The following is a 23,794-nucleotide window of genomic DNA, read 5'->3' on the forward strand; positions in this document are numbered from 1 at the left end:
GCAAAGGTGAACTAGGGAGAATCCGCACTGCGTTTTAGCAGGTTTGGAAAAGCAGCATCTGTTTCGACGCAAAGCAGCGTTTTAGAGAATAAAACGCTGGCCACTTATTTTAAATAAGTTCAAAGGCCTTGGTGCTTTGTTAGTTTGTTTTCATCCAACAGCTGATTATGGACTGTGGATCGGACATGGTGACGTTGTATCCGGTACGTCCGGCTCCATCTTGTATGATAACAAGTCGGGGAGTGGACCTGGCTGTCAAGGAGCAATAATGAAAATCAGGCGAAAGTTTACAACTTGACAGGTGTGCATTGATAGAGCTGGTCTATATTGGTAAGTGACAGTATACCTTTTGACCAATTACTGAATGGTGTTCTTATTTGTATGTAATTGCATATTACAGCTTGCTAGCTAACGTTAGCTTGCTAACTCGCTGTTAGTATGTGTGGTCTGTTGACCACAGCTTTCGTGCCTGATACTCTCAGCTAAGCTGACAGTAATTACAGTATCGTTAGAAAGGTAATCGTATGTGGGATAATTGTATTGCGAAGATAACAATCATTCGACATATAACTCGGTGTGCAAGCAAGCTAGTTAAGTTTGCTCTTTCTCCTACCTAGCTAGCTAGTTGAACTAACTGGCTAGCTACGTAACGTTAGCCAATTCCAACGAATTCCTTCAGCAGCTTGTTGTTTATCAGTGAGCTGGTGCTAGCCCCTTATATTAATTTAACTAACACCGGCTACAACTGTAATACCAGCTTAAAAGTTTAAAAGCGGACCTGAAAAAGCTGCATTTTACAGTGTCTATGGCGTGCTAATTGGCTGTACGAACTGTTTTGATATCTTGACCACACAAGCAATGGCAGCTAACAAGACAAGGCAGGTGTTTGATAATTTTCCAAATCATACTCGTACTAGGCCAGGACTCTTTAAAGAGACGGTTCTGTATGTTTTAGTAGAACAAAATTAACGGTATCGCTATGATCTTGGTTTTCCGGCCAACATCACTTCGCTTCCTAAATAAGAATTTGAAATATGTAGCTTTACATATGTAAATATGTAGCTGACTAGAAAACAACCGGAAAAAATGTTGGTTTGACCATTCACTCGAAAGTGGCAAAGAAGGCCATGTGATTTTCTAACGCTACCAATGTAATACTTGTTTTCTAGTACGCTGATTAAGTACTGTTCTAACGTTGCCAAAACATGGTAAAACTGGAATTACTTGAATAATGAAATAAAGATACACCAATGTTTTGGTTATTCATAAAGCTATGCTCACCAGACAATTTGCCAACTAATTTTGTCTTCCAAACTGCTGGAGACTATTTAGAATAGTCAACCTTTCATTTATATTTCATAACTTTAGGCAATCCAAATGTCCTGTGAATCAGCCCCCAAATAACCACAACTGTTTTGCTGAATATTGTGGGTTTTGGGCGATTCCAGCGTTATGGATGTGACATTGGAAATCCCTCAGAAAAAGAACTTTAAAAAAATGTTAATGCATATTATCATAACACAAAGGGACAAAACAATAATTCAAAAAATATTTTTGAGCCAGAAAAAGTGCAAAAATACTTTTTTGGGCAGACTATACACTTTCTGAAAACTGAAAGTTTGATATCCATGTAATGCAGGAGGCTTGGCTGAACATAAAAATTGCAATTTTGAAAATATTTTTTTATTTTTATTATTTTTTTCTTCGATTTTTATGAGGAGATACCATCATTATGGATGTGATGCCATTGCATTATAGATGTGATGCGTCTGAAATGCACATTGTTTGACGATCTACTTCCCAATCAAATTTTATAAGAACATATATGGCCGCCAAATAGCATTGATTTCAGTGGTAATGGGACTAAAATCAATTTTTTCAAATGCTCATTTTGTTAGTCTACATTTGATCAGATTTCAAAATGGTCACAATCGACTGTGTTGGACATAATATGTTTAATTGGGATGTAATTAAGCTTATTTTTTCATGCTCAGGTTGACATTACTGTGGAATTGCCCTTTTATTTGAATATACTTGTGCTGAATTGGTTAACTCAATGTTATGGAGTTAACTCAATGTTATCTGACCCCAGAATCACCCTCATAACTTCCCATCTTTCTCATTACCCCTGCTAGATAGCAGCAGCACTCCTCCAAACGGAAATCATTCCTCAGAGACCTTCTTGTGGCCCATGTGTTTCAACCAATGAAAGAACTCTGTTCTTCACGGAGAAACCCAGTCAGTTCCCTCTCATTGTGGATCCCCCTTGTTGGCCTTGGTCTCTTTGCTGGTGGCACTGACTTTGGAGAATACCTGAAGGAATCTTCCAGAATAAAGGCCCCCGCAGAGAAGCGAGTGCAGCTAACAGGAACTGTGCCCCGTGCCCTGTCCCACTGCTGAAGGTGGGGGCTCTTACTATGAAACATGGACCAAGGCGCAGTTGACAGTCCTGTCACCCTCATCATCAAGGCACCCAACCAGAAGTATGATGATCAGACTATTAACTGTTTCCTCAACTGGACAGTTGAGAAGTTGAAAATGCATATCTCCAATGTGTATCCCAGCAAGCCGGTGAGTAAGAGTTGTGCCCTGGGTTTGGGTTGAGGGTGTGTATTGCTGCAGGGTGTGTGTAGCTATAGTGGGGGGAAAGGGTTTGAGCACCGGGTTGACACGCCTGGCATTCCCAATAGAGCCCCAACTGAAGTGACCCAGAAGCTCAGCAAAGGATGAGGCTAATCCTGGATCAGAAAAGCTGTAGTGCAGTGTCTGGTCAGCAAAATATGTGAACTAGGCGTGTGCGTGTGTGAGAGCGTTTGTGGGCTGTCGACATGTGGGGGCCTGTGTGCATTACCGTGTATGTGTGTTAGTCTGTGCTTGTATGTCTTGTTCTGTATTGTGTGAAATATAGTGTAGTGTTGGTGTACATGGGCACTCTGGGCCACATAGCTGGTGACTGAAGCCTGTTCTAGTTTTTCACCCTTGCTATCCCATTAGAGAAGTGGAATAGGATGCATCAGGGCTGGGTAAGTCTAGTCTCAGAGGGTCGGTGTCTAGGCAGGTTTTTGTTTCCTCTAATTACCAAAGGAAAATGAGCTATTTCGGTGTATACTCCAACAGTGTGTCACTCCTAAATTGGATCACAGTAAAACATATGTCCACACGAGAACAGTCTTCGGCTGTTGTTCATGTGCTTTTCATGAACTGCAGCTAAAATGTTATACGGTGTAAATGTTGGAGCTAAGTACGTCATTAAGGCCAGAAGTGGTTACGGGTCACAACCCTCACTGCGTACCTCTGCCCTACATGGTACCTCAGCAGTTTGTACAGCAGATTTGAGTGTGCGAGCCTTGCCCAGTCCTATGCAACACTGCCTAGAGCAGTATAGAAGAGGCCAGCACTGTGCAGCCCATCCCAGCTGGACACAGCTCACAACAGTCCAGCCATCCAAGCCAATGAGCTGCATTAAAAATTCAATTTTGCATTGGGTGTACTTTGAAATGAAAAAGCGGTTTGATGAATACCTGTTTGTTAGCTTGCGGGAATGAGAGAGGTGTACCTCATATGTCGATCTCCTGGGGGGGGGGGGTAGAACTGCTGCCAGAAGAGCATTACTCCAGCTTAATGAAGGAATCTCATTCTGTTTAATACTAACAGCTGTATTTAGATTTTAATGGTGTGCCCTGTTTCCAGAGTTCCAGTGTTTCTCTATAGTATATAAGATAATATTCCCATTAACATGCCTGAGCTGGCAGGTCAGCTGTGGCTGAGACAAGCTTGTCAGTGAGAAATCCAACTGAATATGCCTAAGGAAAAGAACTGAGAAAATGAAACCCTGCTGTGAATAATGGATGCTTATGGCTGCAAAATGATCCTGACTGGAATGTGCTAATTTCACACCCAATAGTGAGTGCTTGCTAAGCCTCAGTCTGAGTGAGCTCCATGGGCTTAATCTAACTCCCTTAATCAGCTGCTGCAGATAAGCAATCATAGACCATTTTTACCTGCCAGGTACTATTTCAGTGTGGTTAATTGTGGTATTATTGACTCAGGTGGTAAGATCAGACGTTTGTCAGTCGGACGGTTTCCGGTTTGATCCAGCCCTGAGTGTGTCGAAGTGTCCCTGAGCAAGACACCTAACCCCCAAATACTCCTGACGAGGTGGTCGGCGCTTTGCATGGCAGCCAATCGCCGTCGGTGTGTGAGTGTGTGTATGAATGAGTGAATAAGAAGCATCAATTGTACAGCGTGTTGGATGAAGGTGCTACATAAATTCCAACCATTTACCACTTACCATTATCCATCCCCTTTACAAACGGTTCAAAAAAAGTAATCACTGGTCTGAAGCAGCTCCTGCAACAACATCCATTTTGCACTGACCGTGAATCAGCTGAACTTGCTGAAGTAAAGAGGGAGGCTTATTCATTCGGTTGAACTGAAGGGATGACTGTGTGGCCAGAATGAGAGTACAGGTTTGGGGCACAGGGCATCCTCCTATCTTTGTATTAGATGCCATGAGATGTTTAATGGCCACAGAGGTTCATCCTTTATCGTAAGTGCCGGAACCTTCCATGTTACCGTCCACATCCCTGGTTTTCTGCTTGGTTCAGAAGGAGGTCTGCCTCCTGCTCCACCGGCACCTCTCTCAGCAGCAGCCTAGCTTTCTGCTTTTTTCAGAACTGTTTCTCAAACTGATCTCTCCTGTTTGAAATGCTATACGGTGGTATGGTGGCTGAAATTTCAATAGAAATGCAGGTTCACATTCATTTCAGGGACTGCATAAAGTTATACAAAACTCTAATGTATGTTTAAGGAGGTCCCCCAGATTAAGCTGTTTGTGTGTGTCTCAGTGCTGTAGATGCAGTTGGGTGAGACAGGACAGGGAGTATTTGAGGAAGGAGGGCTTCCACAGTGTCTCTGTTCTCAGTGTGTCATGTTCTTCATCATCATTATCAGTATCATTTCCTTCTTAACTCTCAGCTCAACTGTCATCATCACAGTCATAATAATATTAATAATAATTACCACCGCCACAATCATCACCATTGCTGTCATCATTATGACAGGGAAGCTGCCTCAGCTGGAAGAAATTCATTGACAGGCAGTTTGGTAATGGGGCTCTTTGCAGGTCATGATAGACCAAGGCTCGGAATGACTCCCTATACGCTATATAATCCACTATTGTATATAATCGGCTATTTTGCACTGCGAATTTAAAGTATAGATTCAAAGTAAACTTGACACTCTTAATAGTTCACTCAATATTCCCCATAATGCACCGCAAAATGTAGGGTACAAACGAAGTACGCAACTTAATCACCAGAGAGATTTTTGTCAGGATGGCAGCGGTTGAGCCTGCTGCACTGGTCTACAAATGTTGGCAGAACATGCTCACGTGAACAAAAATGTTCTGATTGTTCATTAGTTGTTAATCATGGATACATAAAGGTACAAGTACACAATGAGCCAGGAACATTACCGTTTCTTGCTTGCTCACCAAGCTGCTGACAGCTGTCACGCAAGCGTTGTGCATTGCTATGTAACCTGCTCAGAATCCACAGTATCCGAAATCATCTCCTTTTTCACCACTGAATCCAGTGCTTCATGTCAAGCTAGTGAATGAGTGAGCCAGCTCAAGTCTCAAGCCCCAGGTGTTTCAGGCACGCATACTGAATTGTCTCCAATTAAAAAACCCTCTCAGATGAATTCCCCCTGGAGATGGGACACTTGTTGGAGCAGTAGGGTGTGTTGCCATGGCAGGGTAGGGCATAGCTTTGCTTAGAGATGGCACTTTTCCCTCTGTGGATGAAACTGATTGTTATATAAGTATGACCTTCTGTTTGCCACAAACCTGTTTTTATAAACTGTAGGTGCAATATTATAAGCATGTGACAAGCAGTCAATAATGATGCTTAGTTGTGTCTGTTTTTGTTTTGCATTTGTACTGCAGTTGTCTAAGGATCAGAGGTTGGTTTACTCTGGAAGGCTTCTCCTGGATCACTTAAAGCTCAGAGACATCCTGAGAAAGGTACTGCCACCTGCTGATGAGCCGCAAGAGCTATAACAATACATCTTATTGTACCCACGACATGGGAAGATACCAGAATCGCAGAGAGATCTCATCAGATTACACGCAGAGAGATGCCAGAATCTCTCCAGATTACACGCAGAGAGATGCCAGAATCTCTCCAGATTACACGCAGAGAGATGCCAGAATCTCTCCAGATTACACGCAGAGAGATGCCAGAATCTCTCCAGATTACACGCAGAGAGATGCCAGAATCTCGCCAGATTAAACGCAGAGAGATGCCAGAATCTCTCCAGATTACACACAGAGAGATGCCAGAATCTCTCCAGATTACACGCAGAGAGATGCCAGAATCTCTCCAGATTACACGCAGAGAGATGCCAGAATCTCTCCATATTACACACAGAGAGATGCCAGAATCTCTCCAGATTACACGCAGAGAGATGCCAGAATCTCTCCAGATTAAACGCAGAGAGATGCCAGAATCTCATCACATTAAATGCAGAAAGATGCCATAATCTCTCCAGATTACACGCAGAGCGATGCCAGAATCTCTCCAGATTACACGCAGAGCGATGCCAGAATCTCTCCAGATTACACGCAGAGAGATGCCAGAATCTCTCCAGATTGCACGCAGAGAGATGCCAGAATCTCACCAGATTGCACGCAGAGAGATGCCAGAATCTCACCAGATTGCACGCAGAGAGATGCCAGAATCTCACCAGATTGCACGCAGAAAGATGCCATAATCTCTCCAGATTACACGCAGAGCGATGCCAGAATCTCTCCAGATTACACGCAGAGAGATGCCAGAATCTCTCCAGATTGCACGCAGAGAGATGCCAGAATCTCTCCAGATTGCACGCAGAGAGATGCCAGAATCTCTCCAGATTGCACGCAGAGAGATGCCAGAATCTCACCAGATTGCACGCAGAGAGATGCCAGAATCTCACCAGATTGCACGCAGAGAGATGCCAGAATCTCGCCAGATTAAACGCAGGGAGATGCTAGAACCTCGCCAGATTACACTCAGGGAGATGCTAGAACCTCGCCAGGTTACACGCAGGGAGATGCTAGAATCTCGCCAGATTACACGCAGAAAGATGCCAGAATCTCACCAGATTACACACAGAGAGATGCCAGAATCTCTCCAGATTACACGCAGAGAGATGCCAGAATCTCTCCAGATTACACGCAGAGAGATGCCAGAATCTCGCCAGATTAAACGCAGAGAGATGCCAGAATCTCATCACATTAAATGCAGAAAGATGCCATAATCTCTCCAGATTACACGCAGAGCGATGCCAGAATCTCTCCAGATTACACGCAGAGAGATGCCAGAATCTCTCCAGATTGCACGCAGAGAGATGCCAGAATCTCTCCAGATTGCACGCAGAGAGATGCCAGAATCTCTCCAGATTGCACGCAGAGAGATGCCAGAATCTCTCCAGATTGCACGCAGAGAGATGCCAGAATCTCACCAGATTACACGCAGAGAGATGCCAGAATCTTGCCAGATTACAAGCAGAGAGATGCCAGAATCTCTCCAGATTACACACAGAGAGATGCCAGAATCTCTCCAGATTACACGCAGACAGATGCCGGAATCTCTCCAGATTACACGCAGAGAGATGCCAGAATCTCGCCAGATTACACGCAGAGAGATGCCAGAATCTCACCACATTACACGCAGAGAGATGCCAGAATCTCGCCAGATTACACACAGAGAGATGCCAGAATCTCGCCAGATTACACGCAGGGAGATGCTAGAATCTCGCCAGATTACACACAGAGAGATGCCAGAATCTTGCCAGGTTACACGCAGAGATGCCAGAATCTCGCCAGATTACAAGCAGAGAGATGCCAGAATCTTGCCAGATTACACGCAGAGAGATGCCAGAATGTCATCGGATTAAACGCAGAGAGATGCAAGAATCTCATCAGATTACACGCAGGGAAATTCCAGAATTGAATCACATTACATACAGTACATTCATTAGTTGCAATACCTGCCTGCATTTTTCAGGGGCTTTTCTATGTAAGAGGTTAAAAGTAAAGTGCATCAGCAATTGATTTAGCACAGGGGGTGTGCCCCTTTAAGAGCGTGATTTGGCCAGAAACACAGATGTGTGCAGACCTGTTCGTACTTGCGCTCCAGAACAATAGCAGTTCTGTCAGAGTAAGCATCATGGGGATTGCATTGTCACTCAGTTCCAGCAGCTTCTGTCAGATCTGCTGTGACAGCATCAACACATGAACATGGTTAGATGTGACAATGGATTCACACCATTAGATGGTTCCTCTACTATTGGTGCTAAAAGGCATTTGCATATCTCCAACTGCATAATGTCTTAGATACTAGGCGGTTGTTATGAATCAGTTCGGGTGATGTTTCTCGCAGCAGTGGTAAATTTAAATTTGCAGACATACAGTATGTAGACATTGATGTGCGCCATTATTTGGTGTGCAGTCAAGTTTTGTTTTCTTGTTCTGCAGCAAGATGAGTATCACATGGTCCACCTGGTGTGTGCCTCTCGAAGCCCCCCTGAGTCGCCCTGCCCCGCTCCTGGCCCACAGACACGAGTAACCTCTGACCCCGAGCCTTCAGTGAGTATCACCCACTGACCAACACAAACATCAACCCTATCATTACAATGGCTTCTGTAACCAAAGAGAGACGCACTGCTTTTAAGGATTGAATTGCACTGAATAATTTAAGGGGAATTCATTGTTTTAAAAATGTTGTGTGTGTGTTTTCTTTTTCAACCTCTGCTCTTAATGGCATAATTATCTTCACTTATGCCCTCTGTTTGACAAAAACACAACGCATTTAGCTGGTTATTTACTTTGTAGACTATTACTCAAGATGTATTGTTGGAAATGTCACAGTACTATTTCAGCAATAACTCACTACGCTGCACGTCTGGCCAAACAACCCATTTTAGCTGTGATAAAATTGCAATATACCACGTCCTGGAGTGAGTTATTTATTTCATAAAACGGTTACCAAATATGACATTTTATGGTGCCAGCAGATAGTGCTAGGCAGTTGCTATGCAACATTGGTAAACTCTTAACATAGTTCTCTTCTGTCAAACTGGCTAGCTAGCTGGCCACGGAGTGATAATTGAAATAGAACTGTAAACAAAAAATAGCAGTGATATTTCGTTATTTTATCACCCCTATTAACCAATAGAATTGAGATTTTCCTGCCCATTTTATAAATAGCTTTTTGACCCGTATTCTGACCATCATCTCACCCAGAGTTCTGACAGCTCCTCGTCCTCGGCCATGCCCACCACAGAGAGCACGCCCAGCTCCTCGGTGGGGAACTCTGACGGACTCAGACATCGTGGTGGGCACGCCCACAACCCCGCCTACCCAAACTTCATGCAAGGGTGAGGCCTGTCCCCAGATTTGTACTGGCTCTGTTAATAGATCAGGTTTTTATTTTTTTATTTTTCTGTGACAGGAGTGTCTCAAGATTTGATGGGCATTTCTCAACATTAATCTTGAAAGTGCATACAACTCAACAGACAGAGTTGCTAAATGTAATCGACTCTGCAGTTTCACTGACCTACGAGCACCATCTGTACCGATCAGAGGCAGGCAAAACAACCTATGTTGATTGAGAATAATGCACATTTATTGGTCAGAAATCTGTTTCCTGTGCCGTGTGGTGGTTAGACACAAACCATAACAATACTACTCCGGTGACAATGTTTGTTTTTTATGTTTAAATATTATGTCTGCTTTTTTGTGTGTTTACATGAATGTCTAATTGTGACAGATCAGCATAGTCCAGGGATTCCTATATTATGGGTCGTGACCTCATGGAGTTGCCTGAAATTCCTTTTGCTGGGGAAAAAAACAATTCAATAAGGCTCGAGAGGTCATGTTATGTCACTAGTATCGTCATGGCTAAACGGTGTTGTTGGGCACGAGGTGTGTGTATAGAGATGCTTGTATGAGAGGTATGGCTCTGTACTGACAGTACACTGTGTGTGTGTGTGTGTGTGTGTGTGTGTGTGTGTGTGTGTGTGTGTGTGTGTGTGTGTGTGTGTGTGTATGTGTGTATGTGTTGTGCAGGCACTTAGCGGACCAGTTCCCTCTCCAGCAGGGGATGCCCGCAGGCTTCCCGGCCTACCCCATGTACAACCCCATGCAGGTGCTGTGGTGGCAACAGGCGTATGCGCGACAATACTATATGCAGTAGTAAGTCCCCCTCAAACACTCTCTGTATAGCACCGTATGCCTTGTACACACACACACACACACACACTCTTTACAGCAGTGTATGCCTTATACCCACACACACACCCACACATACACACACTCTCTATACAGCAGCGTATGCCTTATACCCACCCACACACACACACTCCAGCATGGCGCATATGTGTGGCAGTACTATGCAGTATTAATTCCCTCTCAGACACTCTTTACACCAGCGTATGCCTTATGCATGCACTCTTCAGCATGGCTGGAACACTGTTATTTATAAGTTCGACACTCGGCTGCTTAATCCCACTCACCCCGTTCAGTGCCTCTCCACCCAGCTCATTTGCACACAGACGTAGCCGATAGCGGCACAGGGCGCATTAGTAAGTCTACCCAACGCGCTCCTGTCTGCCGGAGCAAGGACCGCATGTCTGTAATGAGTGCCAAGGGAGGAGAGAGCAGAGGATTTAGAGGGATATGAGTGGTTTCATTACAGCAAATCATCTCCACTTATAGCGAGCCCCGCTCCCTCTGACAGCCCGTGTGCCGTTTCCACCGTAGGACGGTCAGACCCGGGCTCCGAGTCCTCTGGGCCGAGACGAGAATATTTATAACGCTATAATTATAGAAGCACCACAGCGCTCTGCAGTGCTCTCATTTTAGGAGCATTTAAAAATGAAAATTGATGTGTGCTAACTGAGGAAATAATTCAGGAGCACTTCGACGATTTGGGATGCATTAGTATGCTCCGACATTTTTAACTTAGTGCCAACTGGGGAAAAATGTTGGCTTAAAGCCTTGAAATCATATATTTAGAGCACAAAGCTTCAAAAATCATTCTGCCAAGCCATTTTAACTTGTACTGTGCATTTACTTGAGTGTTCTGATGTGACACTTCAGCTTACAGAACCTTCTGGATTCCTACCGCAAACCTTTTTGCTTCTTATTAACCCAGTATTCAGATTGTCCTGTTTCTCTGGTGACTGACAGATGTTTAGCAGGTTCTCTGCACATAGTTACAGTGCATGAGTTTTGAAACAATTCTTGTATTAGAAGTCTAACTGTAGATAGGATCGGGACTGATGAGAGGGAACAGGAAATCTCTTGATGCTGCAGTTACTCTTAAGCCAGTAAATTATGGCTTTTTTTATGCAGTCTTTGAAGTGGTTGAAGCAGAACAGGGTTGAACATTGCCAATTTGTTCTCTCTTAATCTCACCACCTTTCTTTTCCTCTCCTTTACACTCCCTCGCTCCCCCTCTCTTTCTCTCTCACTCTCTCCTCCCCCCCTCTCTCCTCCCAGCCAAGCAGCAGTGGCCTCTTCCCAGAGTCCCAGCCCCGCCGTCCCCTCCAGTCCAGTCCCACCCCCTCTGTCCTCCCCGTCCCATCAGCAACCAGCCCCGCCCAATGACCCGCCTCCTGTGGGTCCTAACCCTGCCCCCGCCCCCGCCCCCGCCCCTGCCCCAGCCCCAGCCCCCGCCCCCGAGGAGCATCCCGCCAACCCCAACATCCAGATGAACGCCCAGGGGGGCGCGCTGCTGAACGAGGATGAGCTGAACCGCGATTGGCTGGACTGGATATACACGGTGTCACGTGCCGCCGTCCTGCTCAGCATCGTCTACTTCTACTCCTCCTTCAGCCGCTTCGTCATGGTGATCGGCGCCATGGTGCTGGTGTACCTGTGAGTGCCGCGCACCCTCAGAACTCCTCACACACAGCCCACGTGTACACACACACGCAGTCATTTCGGGCTCAAGTGGCGTGAGCTCAAATGGAGCTTAATCATGGACTGAATGCAGGCTCCACTTGAGCCCAAATGGCTGACTGTGCTTAATCATCGACTGCATGAAGGCTCCACTTGAGCCCAAATGGCTGAGTGTGCTTAAGCATCCCCACATGCAGTCCACCCTTAAGCACACTCAGCTAATTGGGTTCATGTTTACTGTAGTTTTTCCCTCTGGAAGATATAATTTAGGAAGTGCTCAGCTACAACCAGTTTTAAAGTGAATAAAGTGCCTGACAGATTGGCTTTAAAATGCTAATTTTGGTGAATCACTTGGTAATAGAATGTTGAGGCTGTGTGAATTGTAATCTTGTAATGAATTGTTTTCTGCATAAGACCTTTTATTTGAGCACCATGTGCTCCTTCAGAAAGCAAATAACCATTTCCCAGCTGTGCAGCATGAATCTCCAGCAGCCCTTCCTGGAGTTCATGCTGTGTGGCTCTCTTTATTCTGAAATTCAGTTTCTGCTCAAAGGCCAGACATTAAATCAAGCCTTAAATGGAAGCGCTAATCTGAAATTGGTCTTGATCAGGGTTGCATTACTGGGTGGTCTGCTTGTTTTAAACCTTCATTTGAATGTTACTTGTAGGTCTGCAGTTATGATTTGACTATCTTTTGTGTTTTTCTTCTTGTTCGTTTCTGCCTCTTTCAGTAAAATATTTAATTAGTGCTTGTATAATATAAAATATCTCATGTCTATATAACATATTGTTGATTGTTTGTAAGTGAGAACTACTGCAATACAGTCAATGACAGCTGCCCCCCATATCTCATTTTCTCTTGGTCCGTACCCTTCCCTCTCGCGGTCTCTCCCCCACAGACACCAGGTTGGCTGGTTCCCCTTCCGCCCGGACCTTCAGAACATCGGGGGAGCCGAGGGAAACGAGGACGAGCGCGAGGCAGACCGGCATGACGACATCCAGGAAATGGTGACTCCTAAAATTCCTAATCCAATCAGATTCTGCCTTTATTCACCCACCCCCTCTCCCTCTCTTCATACACCAATTTGGACTCTCTGACCTCTGACCCCCTTGACCCTTCTTCCCAGACTGGAAGTGCTGGGATTTGTAAACGGTTCCCGTTTCAGGCTTCCCAGAAAACAGTGAAATTACCAAATATCCTCACATTTAGATGAAAGCACAGGCTTCAGAGCTCTTGAATATAGCGGAATAGCAGGATTTCTCTCCCAGATAACTTCAAGCTTGTTTAAAGAGATACATTTGCGCTGCTCCTTTCAGGAACGCATCATGGACGAGGGGCTGGAGGATGATGAAGGTGATGGTGGAGAGGAAGCCCCCGGAGACCCTGCCAATGAGGGGCCCCCGTACCCTGGATTTGTGGCCTCCACCTGGTCCTTCATCACCACCTTCTTCACCTCACTGATCCCCGAGGGCCCTCCCCAGCCTGCCAACTGAACAAGGCAACACAGGAGACAGCAGCCAATCAAAAAGAGCCATCTTGAGGCTCTTTCTGCCAATCATTACCAAGGGTCCGGTTGTCTGTGAAAAGCCACATTTATCTTTAATCTTGGTGGAAATTATGAGTTATGAGTTCCTCAGAAACAATGGGGTGGGGGGGACAGATATTTATGAGGTAATTGTCTTCCATTTAAAAGTATAACACAGGCTCTCATAGTTTGATTAGCAAAAAATAATAATAAAAAAATAAGGAGAAAACTGAAACACAGAGGAACACACACCAAAGCTTTGTCGTCTAAATGTGTGTGTAAACAATTCAGTGGACTTGAGTGTATTTTTTTTCTTCCACGGTGTGTATAAATGCAAGCATTTATTTACTTGTATAAATATATACATCTCAGTGTATAATGACCAGGATTGCTTTGGTTGAGAGAATCTTTTTTTGAATAAAAGTTAAAAGTCCAGTTCTGGTTTTATTCTGTGGCAGTGCAAGTCTCTGTTGGGGAGAGTTGGAAGGGGAAGCAAACGGTGCAGTGTTAAGCCCAGGATGGAGAATTACCTGCATTGTGATTCCTGGTTGTGGCGCCAGGCAGGCACTGCTATACAAGTCGATGGAGTCCTCTGGAAAGCAAAGTAAAGCGCACATCTACTTTCGGAAAATATGGGGAAATCCATAATCCGGATGCGCGTAACCACCCCACAGCTGTTATTCCGACCTCGGTCTCAGAAAGGTCTGAAAGACACTGACTAATATAAGCTAATAAAAATGGTAAAGAAAAGGATTGCAAGTGCTTTTTTTTCTTCTTGCAGGGAACATGCTCTCAACGTCATGTTTAATCTTGTAGGTTTAGACCGTTTCCTATGGTGCATGCAATGGATCAATGCAAGTGGAAGTAACTACTTACACTGTATACAAATATATTTTGTAATCGCTATAGAATTAATTATTCTGCTCATACCTGTACAGTCTATGGGTTACCCTGCCTCCAAAAGTCTTTCTACCAGACATGGCAAGACACGTTGGCCCGTTCTGTATGAAAAATACCCCAAAACTCTCCAGGTCAGACTAAAAAAACACTAAAATTGAAATGTATTAAAAAATCTCCAACATATCTCTTGAAGTAGCGCTGTTTTCACGTCATGTCTGGACTGTTTTCACTGCCATGTCCCTCTTTATTTTCGCAGAGTCGGGAATGGGCTACATTACAACTCGGTTTTCCGGCTCGTTCACATGACTTATGGTCGAACAATTGAAAGCAAGATTTGTGTGGCTGCGTTTTTGTCCCTGTCGCACTGTATAAATTCTAGAATAGCAATAGACTAGAAAGCAATTTAGGCTATTTCTGGGGGGTTAAGAATGCAAATGGGCTACTACTGGAATGCAGTAGGCCTACAATAGTTGTCAAATAATGTCTCTGTTTTAACTGTGTAGCCCTGGTTCACTTGTGGCTTTATTGTAGGACATCTCTTACGGTCACGGTGTTTCTGTTGTGTTTTGTTCGACCATGTTGACAAGAGCGCGTAAGTCACAACTCGTTCAATTCATGCTGCATCTAGAATACCGATTTACCTGACTTGATCCGACATAATATGGTGTTTATGTGGGCCATTCCGGTAGGAGAAACGTACAGACCGTAAATCCGACACCACTTGAAAACAGGGTAAGTTTGCAAGTTAAGGCTATCATGTTTCCGAAAGTTTTTTTTTTTTGTGTGTGGTGAAATATTGTAATTGTGATTATTCCCAGCAGGCGGTGCTGTGACTCCAGAAACGAATTTACCTCCATTTCAATCCGCCTGATTCGTTAGGACATTATTATTATTATTATTTTTTGGTATGTCGGCTACAACATTGGTGGACCACTTGATCAGACTTTTGTAGTGACCTTTTACGTTCATGGTCAAAAAGGCCAATGTTTTATTTATTCAACAGATTCAATATCAATTTGTAATTGCATTGTGTACACCCTACGGTTTATTAAATGTTTGCGTGAAATATTTATCTTAAAATATGTTCACTAGCCTTTAGTTACTGATGAAGCAATTTCATCAATCCAAAACTGATTTGGATTTTTTGTTTTACCTCACAAGCTACCTTGCTGGGTACCTCCCACAGATGATCTCCATTGAGTTCCAAAAAGTAAATCTTCTTTTATTTGAACAGTCTGAAGAAGGTCAAATAACCTTACTGAAATCTTCATCATGGCATTTCTCACTTTTTCTTTGATTTATTTATATGTTGGTGAGTTAAATGTTGTTTGGATTTGTGAGATGTTTGTAGTGGAACTGTTAGTATGAAACAGACAGAAAATTTGATTATTCAAGCCAATTCCTGAAAGCTTACCACCAAGAAAAAGACTAAAAGGAATTTAATGGTTCTTTTTAGGGATTGGTTAAAAAAGTAGCAAAGGCTTAACTGGCTTAACATGACTGAGATGAGAGGCATTTTTGCTGTGGTTATATATCAATTTAAAAAAGAATCTAATATTACAGACCATTTATTAAACACTTAAAAGTAATTATCAAATATTGATGAGTACCATGGATTGAAATTAAATTATAGGCAGTTTTTTTCTTGATCTTCATGTCATAAATGTTTTGTGTTGCAAGGTAATAATTCTGTTGAATACAGCCTGGCCTGTAGGGACCACTGCAGCACTGTGAGGAGCTCAATGCCACATGTTTAATGCAAACTGCCACAAAACCAGTTATTTCTAGGCTGTATGTAGCTAGTTCGATTCTATAATTTTCTCCATTTGCACTTTGTCTTAGCACAGTGTTATGCATTTGTACAGTTAAGGATTTAAGAAGAATGAACCACAGCACCTCTTGAATTTTTAAAGCCCTAAATCTCTGTAAATTTGTATCTAGAGATATTATGTATATAGAATTCATATCTCACCTCAGAAAACATGCATGTACTTTAGTTTTGGAGATATTTGGCCCTAAAAGGGCACTTTTTTTTGCCAGGGCCCAATTTTGGGCAGTAATGTCTCCAAAGGTAAACATACTTTAAGTAATTATTATTCATAAATGAGAATGATCTGAGAACACCTTCTCATAGTGTAAAGGTAAACGCATTACAAATAATCATTTGCTGAGATATGACCCATGGGATATTCAATTTGTCCTTTGTTGACACATTTAGACTCGCCTGGAAACTAGTGTCAGAAATTTCACCCAACCCTCTACTTTGGACATTGAAGTTTCTCACTTCTCTACCAACATGCAGAAAAAGAGGAAAAACTCCAAAAGGTGGTGTGTTGCAACCTCCTTGAGTGGGGATGACAGAACCAATAATTAATTATTCATGACGCATGATGAATTACCTTCTCATGCTCCACCATGTTGGAGTCAAGATTTTATGGCACACACTGTACTTAAAAGGTCAAAAACATGCAGGAATGAACTTCCACACTGTTGTGGTGATGCCTACGTACTGTACATGTATGAAGTATTATGTATGTTTATGTTCATGTATATGTATGAAATGAATGTATGAAGTTGTGTCAGTGCCTTTCTACATTTTGGAAAGCATAATATTTTTATTAAATCCATTTCCTGTTTTATTTATTTATTTATTTATTTGATGCTTTAGCTGGCAGTTCAGCAATTGACGGTGACAGGGTACTTTTTAATCCTCTGTGGAATGAAGTAATGATGTCAGGAGGGATGTGGCATCATCCAGATTCTCACAATGAGACGCCAGGCAGGACGTCTGTGAGTCACAACATTACAAGGCAGGGAAAACTGGGGTGGTCACCTCTCTCACTTCACCTCTCTCTCTCTTATTCTCTCTCTTTGGGTCTCTCTCCCTCTTTATCTCTCGCTTTCTGTCTGTCAGGGACCCATAAATCCACCAGTGTACAGTCATGCGGCTGAAGACAGAGGGATGGGAGCCAGTCGTGGTGCCACAGGAACACCAGGAAGATCTCATCTCTTTGGATTGGATGGCAGCAAGGGTTGGGGGAATGAGAGAAAGAGTGAGAGGTGCATCCTGGTGGTGACATCATGACAGCTTCACACCATCTCCACAAACAAATGCTCGGAATGGGTCAGCATTTTATTTATCTTATTTTTTTCCTGGAGTTGTCCTTGTGGGTCTGGGAGGGAATGTTATGTTTGTTTTCGTGGAGCGGGAGAGATGTCTTCTCTGCGAGCTTAGCCTGGGAACGATGTGCATCCAGAGGAAATAATATTGCAGAGGATGGATGGCTGACTGGTTGCTCTGGCAAAAAATGAGCAAATGTTTTCTGAAGAATCAAACGAGGCATTGATTAAACTGAGACGCTCACTAGAAATAAGTAATCCTGTCCATTCCCCAATTAAAACAGACCTACAGTACAGATGCACACAGGGCAGATGTAGGTAGAGAAAAACTATCTTGGTGAGAAAAGTCATGCCTCTGGTAAGTTCGGGAAACTAGCATCTCAGCAATAACCCAGCAAAGTAATAGTTGGAAAGTTGGGAAATTGTCATTTTAACTGAAGCTCTACATTTTTTAAAATGACAAATGTATACATATATATACATTAGCAATCCATAGGATGAACTTATAATTAGTTAACCATTAACACATGCAGTACATTAACTGACCTTTTCATTCCAATATGAATTGGCAATAACTAATGTTAGTAGTTAACATGAATGAATTATGTACAAGTATATTAACAGAGCTGTGCAGATTAACTTCAGTAGTAGTTGGTTAGCAACTATATTTGTTAATGACAATTCATGGAAGCTCATTGTAAAGTGTTACCCAGGTTTTTATTCTAACCGGTTGCTACGTATTTCACTACTTAGTTGCCTGCTCTCTCGTTGAAGGTGTCAAATCAGCTGGTGCAGTGATGGGTTTGAATAAAAACCTGCATACTCTCTGCCCTCTGTGGCACATGATTGGGCACCACTGCTCTAAGATGATGAAAAAAGTGTAATCTTTTATGAAAATTAGAGGCACAGATTTGATAGCATGCCTGCTCTAGCCTCCCCTGGCCCCCAGGTCGAGCGGACTGTGAGATGGTGGATTTTAACATCTTGCACAGTGTTGGTGATCTCACAGCACTGCACCCACATCACAGGTCGCTCTGGCTTGCTGGAGAAAACCTTGGCAGCGAATGTTGTGCTTGAAAACAAAAGAGTTCATCACAGCAGCGGGTTGACGTTGCCCACCCACCCTCTCTTTACCCGCCGCCCCAACCGCCAGCGTCCAGCCCTGAGGCGAGCGGTCGTGCGTTTTTCATCGTCCCGGCTGATTCACGGCGCTAGACGGAACCGAAATCTGTGAGACCTGGCCGAGGTCTGGGCTGGAGTCGCTCAAGTTGGGTGCCATGGGAAACACTCCCGCTGTTAGCTCAGCTTGCGGCCACACTGAGGGAATTTGTTTTTTCACCAAACAAACGGCAGGTCTCGGCGCAGTCGGAGCGAGAAACTGCCGGCTCGCCGACTACCGCCGACGCCCCGGAGCCCTGGAGGCCTGAGCAAGGGCGTAACCCGGGGAGAGCTGCTGGTCATCCACCCCGCTTCTCTGAGAGGCCACCCAGGTCACAGACAGCTGTCCTGGGGAGACAAACCCAGGGAACATGATCTGTTGACCAAGCTGATTGCAAACCCACCAGCCTGTTGAGGGGTATGTATGACTGAGCTCTCTCTCATTTCCCCAGGAAACCGGAAAATAATTTGTTCCTGGAGCTGCATGTTGTCGTTGAGGAGTGAAAGGTGTAGCACGTAGGTGTAGTTTCCCCTGGGTGCTGTAAAGGTGCCCAGGTGGGGAGGGGGCTTGGTCGCGACAAGGCGGAAATGCACAATGAACTTGATTGAAAAGGGGAGAAAGGCGAGGTTCAGTACACTTGTCTGGCTGAGAAGACTCACATGTGCAGAGCAGAGGGAAAGCAGAGTGTGAATCATTGACTGATGTTTGTGTAAAAACCTTTCAGAACTCTGAAGGGATCCCAAGTCACACTGCAAACATCTTCCATATGAGCAAAGCCCAGATGGTGGGTGGCAGTGGGGGTGGCATTAGGGGTAGTGGAGGCCACATCTGGAGCTCCAGGGTCTAAACCTACCGACTGGACACTAGGACTGGACTGGCAGAGAGACAGGAGGTGGATGGGGAATTGAGGAAGGGAGGGGTTTTGGGCCTGTAGAGTGCATTTGGGAGACTTAATGGGTCCATCAGTTTTGGTAACAAAGAATTCCTGTAACAAGTTTCAATTTCAGAAAGGATAGTGGCAACAAATTAACATGAATTACATGAATTACGATAATTAGGAATGCATTATTGTATTTCTGGTGAAGCTCAAGTCACTAAACTGCACTGATATAATCCAGTGATGTCATAAAAACAAGAGGCACATTGTCGTCCGTCCTCACTGTTCTCCACAGAAAGACAGTTTTATTGCAGCTAAATTCACGCTCATTTACTTAGCAGGACATAAAACTAACTGTATTGGAGAAAGTGTGTGTGTGTGTGTGTGTGTGTATGTATGTGGGGGGGCTGTGGTTTTGGGTTTGTTCGGGGGATGTATTAATTATGCACCAACTGGCTTCCCATTTCTGTGACATGTTTATTACTGGCAAGAAACACATGCTGTCAATGATCACTTATTCTTAAGGTATCAGTAATCTCAGCATTACGCTCCATTAGCATTCTCTGGAAACCAATTCAATTAGCCCTCTCCTGGGGCCGGGGAATGGCCATTTATCTCCCGAAACACAACATCAATCAGGGCGAGAGAGCTGCCCTGCTGCCAGATCTGGGGTTCAGAGGGGCCGACTGTCACAGCTCGGCCTGTCACTCACCCTGAGACAGGGGGCCGGGGGGCGCAGGGCGGGGGTGGTCCGAGTACGTCTGAGCTCCGAGGAGTGGCAGTTTCTGGCAAGTCTGATTTATTCCACTGCTACTACACACTGCTCTCCTGACAAGCTGCATATTCTGCTTGCAACTTCACGATTGGCGGAGCTAGAGAGCTGTGCGAAATGCTACGTTTAAAGATCACTGACCCAGCATATTGAGCTCAGTGTACAGAGCAGGCAGTACAGGCGCAAACTGAAAAAGAGACAGATTCTCACACACACTAGAACATGCTAGAACACTATGACACACAGCTTCACTCTCTCCCTTTTACACCACTGTTTATCTTTCGATTTTTGGTTGGGAGAAGACATGAGCCAAGTTGGCAAATGCCCATACAAACGCTTGTACACACACATACGCAGGTACACTCATGGACCCATATATGAACACACGCACACACACACAGCAGCAACAGCGCGAGGTGCTAGCGGACAGGTGGATGGCAGGCCCTCTGTAAACATGCACCACCCCTGTGAGGTGTGACCTGTTTCCGCGTCAATATGCTGCTTTAATGGAGCTGTCAGGGGTCACCATCTGGAGGCAGGACTGTTCCCATGGCAATCAAACTGCCTGAGAGGTCCTCCCAAAAATACACAATTCACACAGCATCAAGTTCAAGCAGGGAAGCACACAAGTTTTTCACACAAGTTTTTAAAGGTTTTTACACTTTAGAATTTGGAACATCAATGTGGAACATACACATTTTATTTTCAGCTCTGTCTAATTGCTACAATGTTCTTTGTCAGTGCAACAGAGCTGAGACCAGGGGCTGTATGTATAAAGCTGCTCAGAATTACTCCTAAGAATGGTCTCAGAGTTCAACAATTCTCACCAAAAAGCAGGACCTAAGTGCTATGCATAACAGCGCTGAGACCATTTTTTAGCAAACAAGCAAATTGCTAATCATTCCAGTTCATGCAACGGCTTCTATGAAGCCATGCTATTGGCTGATTTCTGGGCGCCATCATTGTAGTTCCTCTTTATGGCACCTTTTACGGATGCATAGCACTTAGTTCCTACTTTGCGGTGAGAATAGGGCCAGTATGTATAAAGCCAGTCAGACTAAAAATTAGGAGTAAGAATACGTATGTGGTAAAAAAATCGTATGTGTCAAGAATAGTCTTTTGGTCATATACTAGTCTCATGGAGCTCATTCTCATTAGTAATTCTGAGTGGCTTTATACAGATGGCTCCAGCTCTCAGGAGGCCGTTAGCTGTTGTAACAGTATAAGAGTGGAGTCAAACAGACACACCTGTTCCAGGTCTCCTGCTCCCTGAAGGTCCCGGCAGGTGTAATCCAGGTAATGCCTCTCTCTGTCCCCGCCGCCAGCAGACCCTGCCCCGGCCCTCAGGAACAAAGCGCCATCGTCCACACCTGCCCCATCTTGGTGTAATTACTGATGGAGAGATAAGACGCAGGCGGCGTGGAGTCCTTTTACCTCCATGCCCCGATGAGTATCACCGCGCTCTCATTAAGCTCTGAAAACAAAACACCCAATTTTGACCATTCAGGGAAGGTGATAGAGTCTGGATGACCCTATCAATGCGAAAAATAAGCTATTCGGTTTACCGGTCTGAATCTTTTTTCTTTATTTCCTTCGTACGCCAGAGATAGGAGCCAGCACCTTCCGATGCTTAATCGTGTAATTAGTGGCTTTGGCTGGCCTTGGGGTGCAGATAAGGCCATTAGCTTAATGAAGTGCTTTACCGAGCCAATCCGCATCGAGCTGCTATCTGCAGGGTGTATCGCCGCGGAAACGACATCCTGGCTGGCAGGTAAAGGTCTTAACAGCCTTACCGTGATGTTGTGGTGACAGCGATGTGCCGGGGTTCATCACTATTACACATCTGACTGTGGGATTCGCTTTCACTGCGACAGGTGGGCCCGAGGCTGCTGTGCTCACCAAAGCACAGTGTTCTCACAACTCAGCTTCACAAAGCTGTTAACTTCTCTCCAACCTCCAGTCTTACTCAGACTTTGTTGGGTTATCGGTTAAGCTGTGGAAATGTGTGTGTGCGTGTATGTGTGTGTGTGTGCTTGTGTCAGTGTGTGTGTGTGTGTCTGTGTGTGTGTGTGTCAGTGTGTATTTTTGAAGTTGACCAGCCTGAGTAGCCTGGCCCATGTCCTCTTTCAGCAAAATAGAATGATAAACAGAAGAAGAAAGAGAATAAGAGAATGGATGAGAGTGGTGGAGAAATGAATTGGTGGCAGGTGGGAGGAGAAATGGAGAAGGAGAAGGGAAAAAAGGATTGAGAAAGAAGGAGGGAGTAGTGGGAAACAGGGCAAAAGGGAATGAGTTGGAGAAGGAGTCAGTGGATCAGAGAGTCAGAGAGGGGCAGCAGAGTAAGGTAAAAAGAAAAACAGAGAGAGAGAGCAGGAGAGAGGACATGATTGGCTTAACAGAGTGCAGAAAGATGGTTTCCTTTGGCCTTGTGCTCCAGTGTCCTGCCCTGTGATCATCTGTTCCACATGATTACCCCAATGTGCTCAGCGTGCAGTCATATGATGTGCTTATGCCACTGCGCTCATTCACACAGCACTCTCCCCAAGGGCAGCTCTTCCGGGGCCAAAGTGGGAGAACTTATGGAGGGCAGTTTTAAAGGGTGAGAGGGATGCATCAGGGCAATTGAACTTTGAACTTTCAAGTCGTATTACTTATGAGTTTCAGAATTCAATGCTGTGAGAAATAGTCTATCACAATGTTCATTTCAAAACAGAGCTCCTAAATAGCACTGTCTAAGGCATACATCTAAGGCATACATTTCTCAGTATAGTTTATCCAAATTCTGTGCAAACAATGATGGAGTCTAACAATTGTAATACCTGTAATTTTTGGAGATTTTTGAGGCATCAGATAATCCGCTAAAAAAGTGGAAATGCCAGCTTAAACCCTCCAAACCTGGGGGCTTAACAGATGACTTAAGTTCAAGGACGAGGTCAGGGTGGATTCTGCCACTGAGGGGTCATAGGGTCACCAGCTTCCCCTGGAAAAACATCATGTGACTCAGGGTTGAGATGGGTGTCTGCATTCATATTTAGCAAGAGACACAGAACATCCATGAAAATACAGCAAGCAGTCTGTTTGCCTGTATCACTCTGGGAATGATTTGTGATTCCTGGTCCTCCATTGCAGGCAAACTAGCTACAAATAAAAAGGGTGCGTCTATTAAAAAAATAATGAAGCAAAATATTCCTACTTTCTCATTACTATGAGTAGGATAAAATTCATTTTATAATTGTCGATACAAATGTACTGGCTTTTAAAGTTTACTCTGACCAGTTATTTTTAAATCCAGGATAGGTATTTGCTTGGACACCATGGAGCATGGTGCCCTCTTAAAAGGAGGATAAACAAATGTCCAGACCTTCCCAGAGTTGATATTTTTAGTATGGGGCCCTTTGAAGTAATAGGGCTGGGGTCTAGGTTACCCTGTAGTTTCTTCTCTGTGTGAAAAGCGGCTGAAGTGACAACCTGTTGAGTGGACAGTAATGGT

The 23,794-nt window shown here is 44.3% G+C and overlaps 1 protein-coding gene across 1 annotated transcript; it reads left to right on the top strand.

The window, feature by feature from the left end:
* Position 1: 1 nt before the first annotated feature.
* On the top strand, positions 2-14,226 carry herpud2 (HERPUD family member 2). Its single transcript, XM_061245162.1, has 9 exons — positions 2-330; positions 2,136-2,571; positions 5,948-6,025; positions 8,522-8,632; positions 9,290-9,423; positions 10,115-10,240; positions 11,549-11,926; positions 12,850-12,958; positions 13,268-14,226. The coding sequence occupies exons 2-9, from the start codon at positions 2,425-2,427 to the stop codon at positions 13,442-13,444; spliced, it is 1,260 nt and encodes a 419-aa protein (XP_061101146.1). The 5' UTR covers positions 2-330; positions 2,136-2,424; the 3' UTR covers positions 13,445-14,226.
* The last annotated feature ends 9,568 nt before the right edge of the window (positions 14,227-23,794 follow it).

This window comes from Conger conger, chromosome 1 (genome assembly GCF_963514075.1).
Source record: "Conger conger chromosome 1, fConCon1.1, whole genome shotgun sequence".
NCBI classification, from domain to species: Eukaryota; Metazoa; Chordata; class Actinopteri; order Anguilliformes; family Congridae; genus Conger; species Conger conger.

Excerpts from the sequence above, each read along its gene's own strand:
- herpud2 (XM_061245162.1), top strand. The coding sequence starts at position 2,425 with ATGGACCAAGGCGCAGTTGACAGTCCTGTCACCCTCATCATCAAGGCA. Across the intron at positions 9,424-10,114 it reads TACCCAAACTTCATGCAAGG|GCACTTAGCGGACCAGTTCC; the intron begins GTGAGGCCTGTC and ends TGTGTTGTGCAG. Across the intron at positions 12,959-13,267 it reads ATGACGACATCCAGGAAATG|GAACGCATCATGGACGAGGG; the intron begins GTGACTCCTAAA and ends TGCTCCTTTCAG.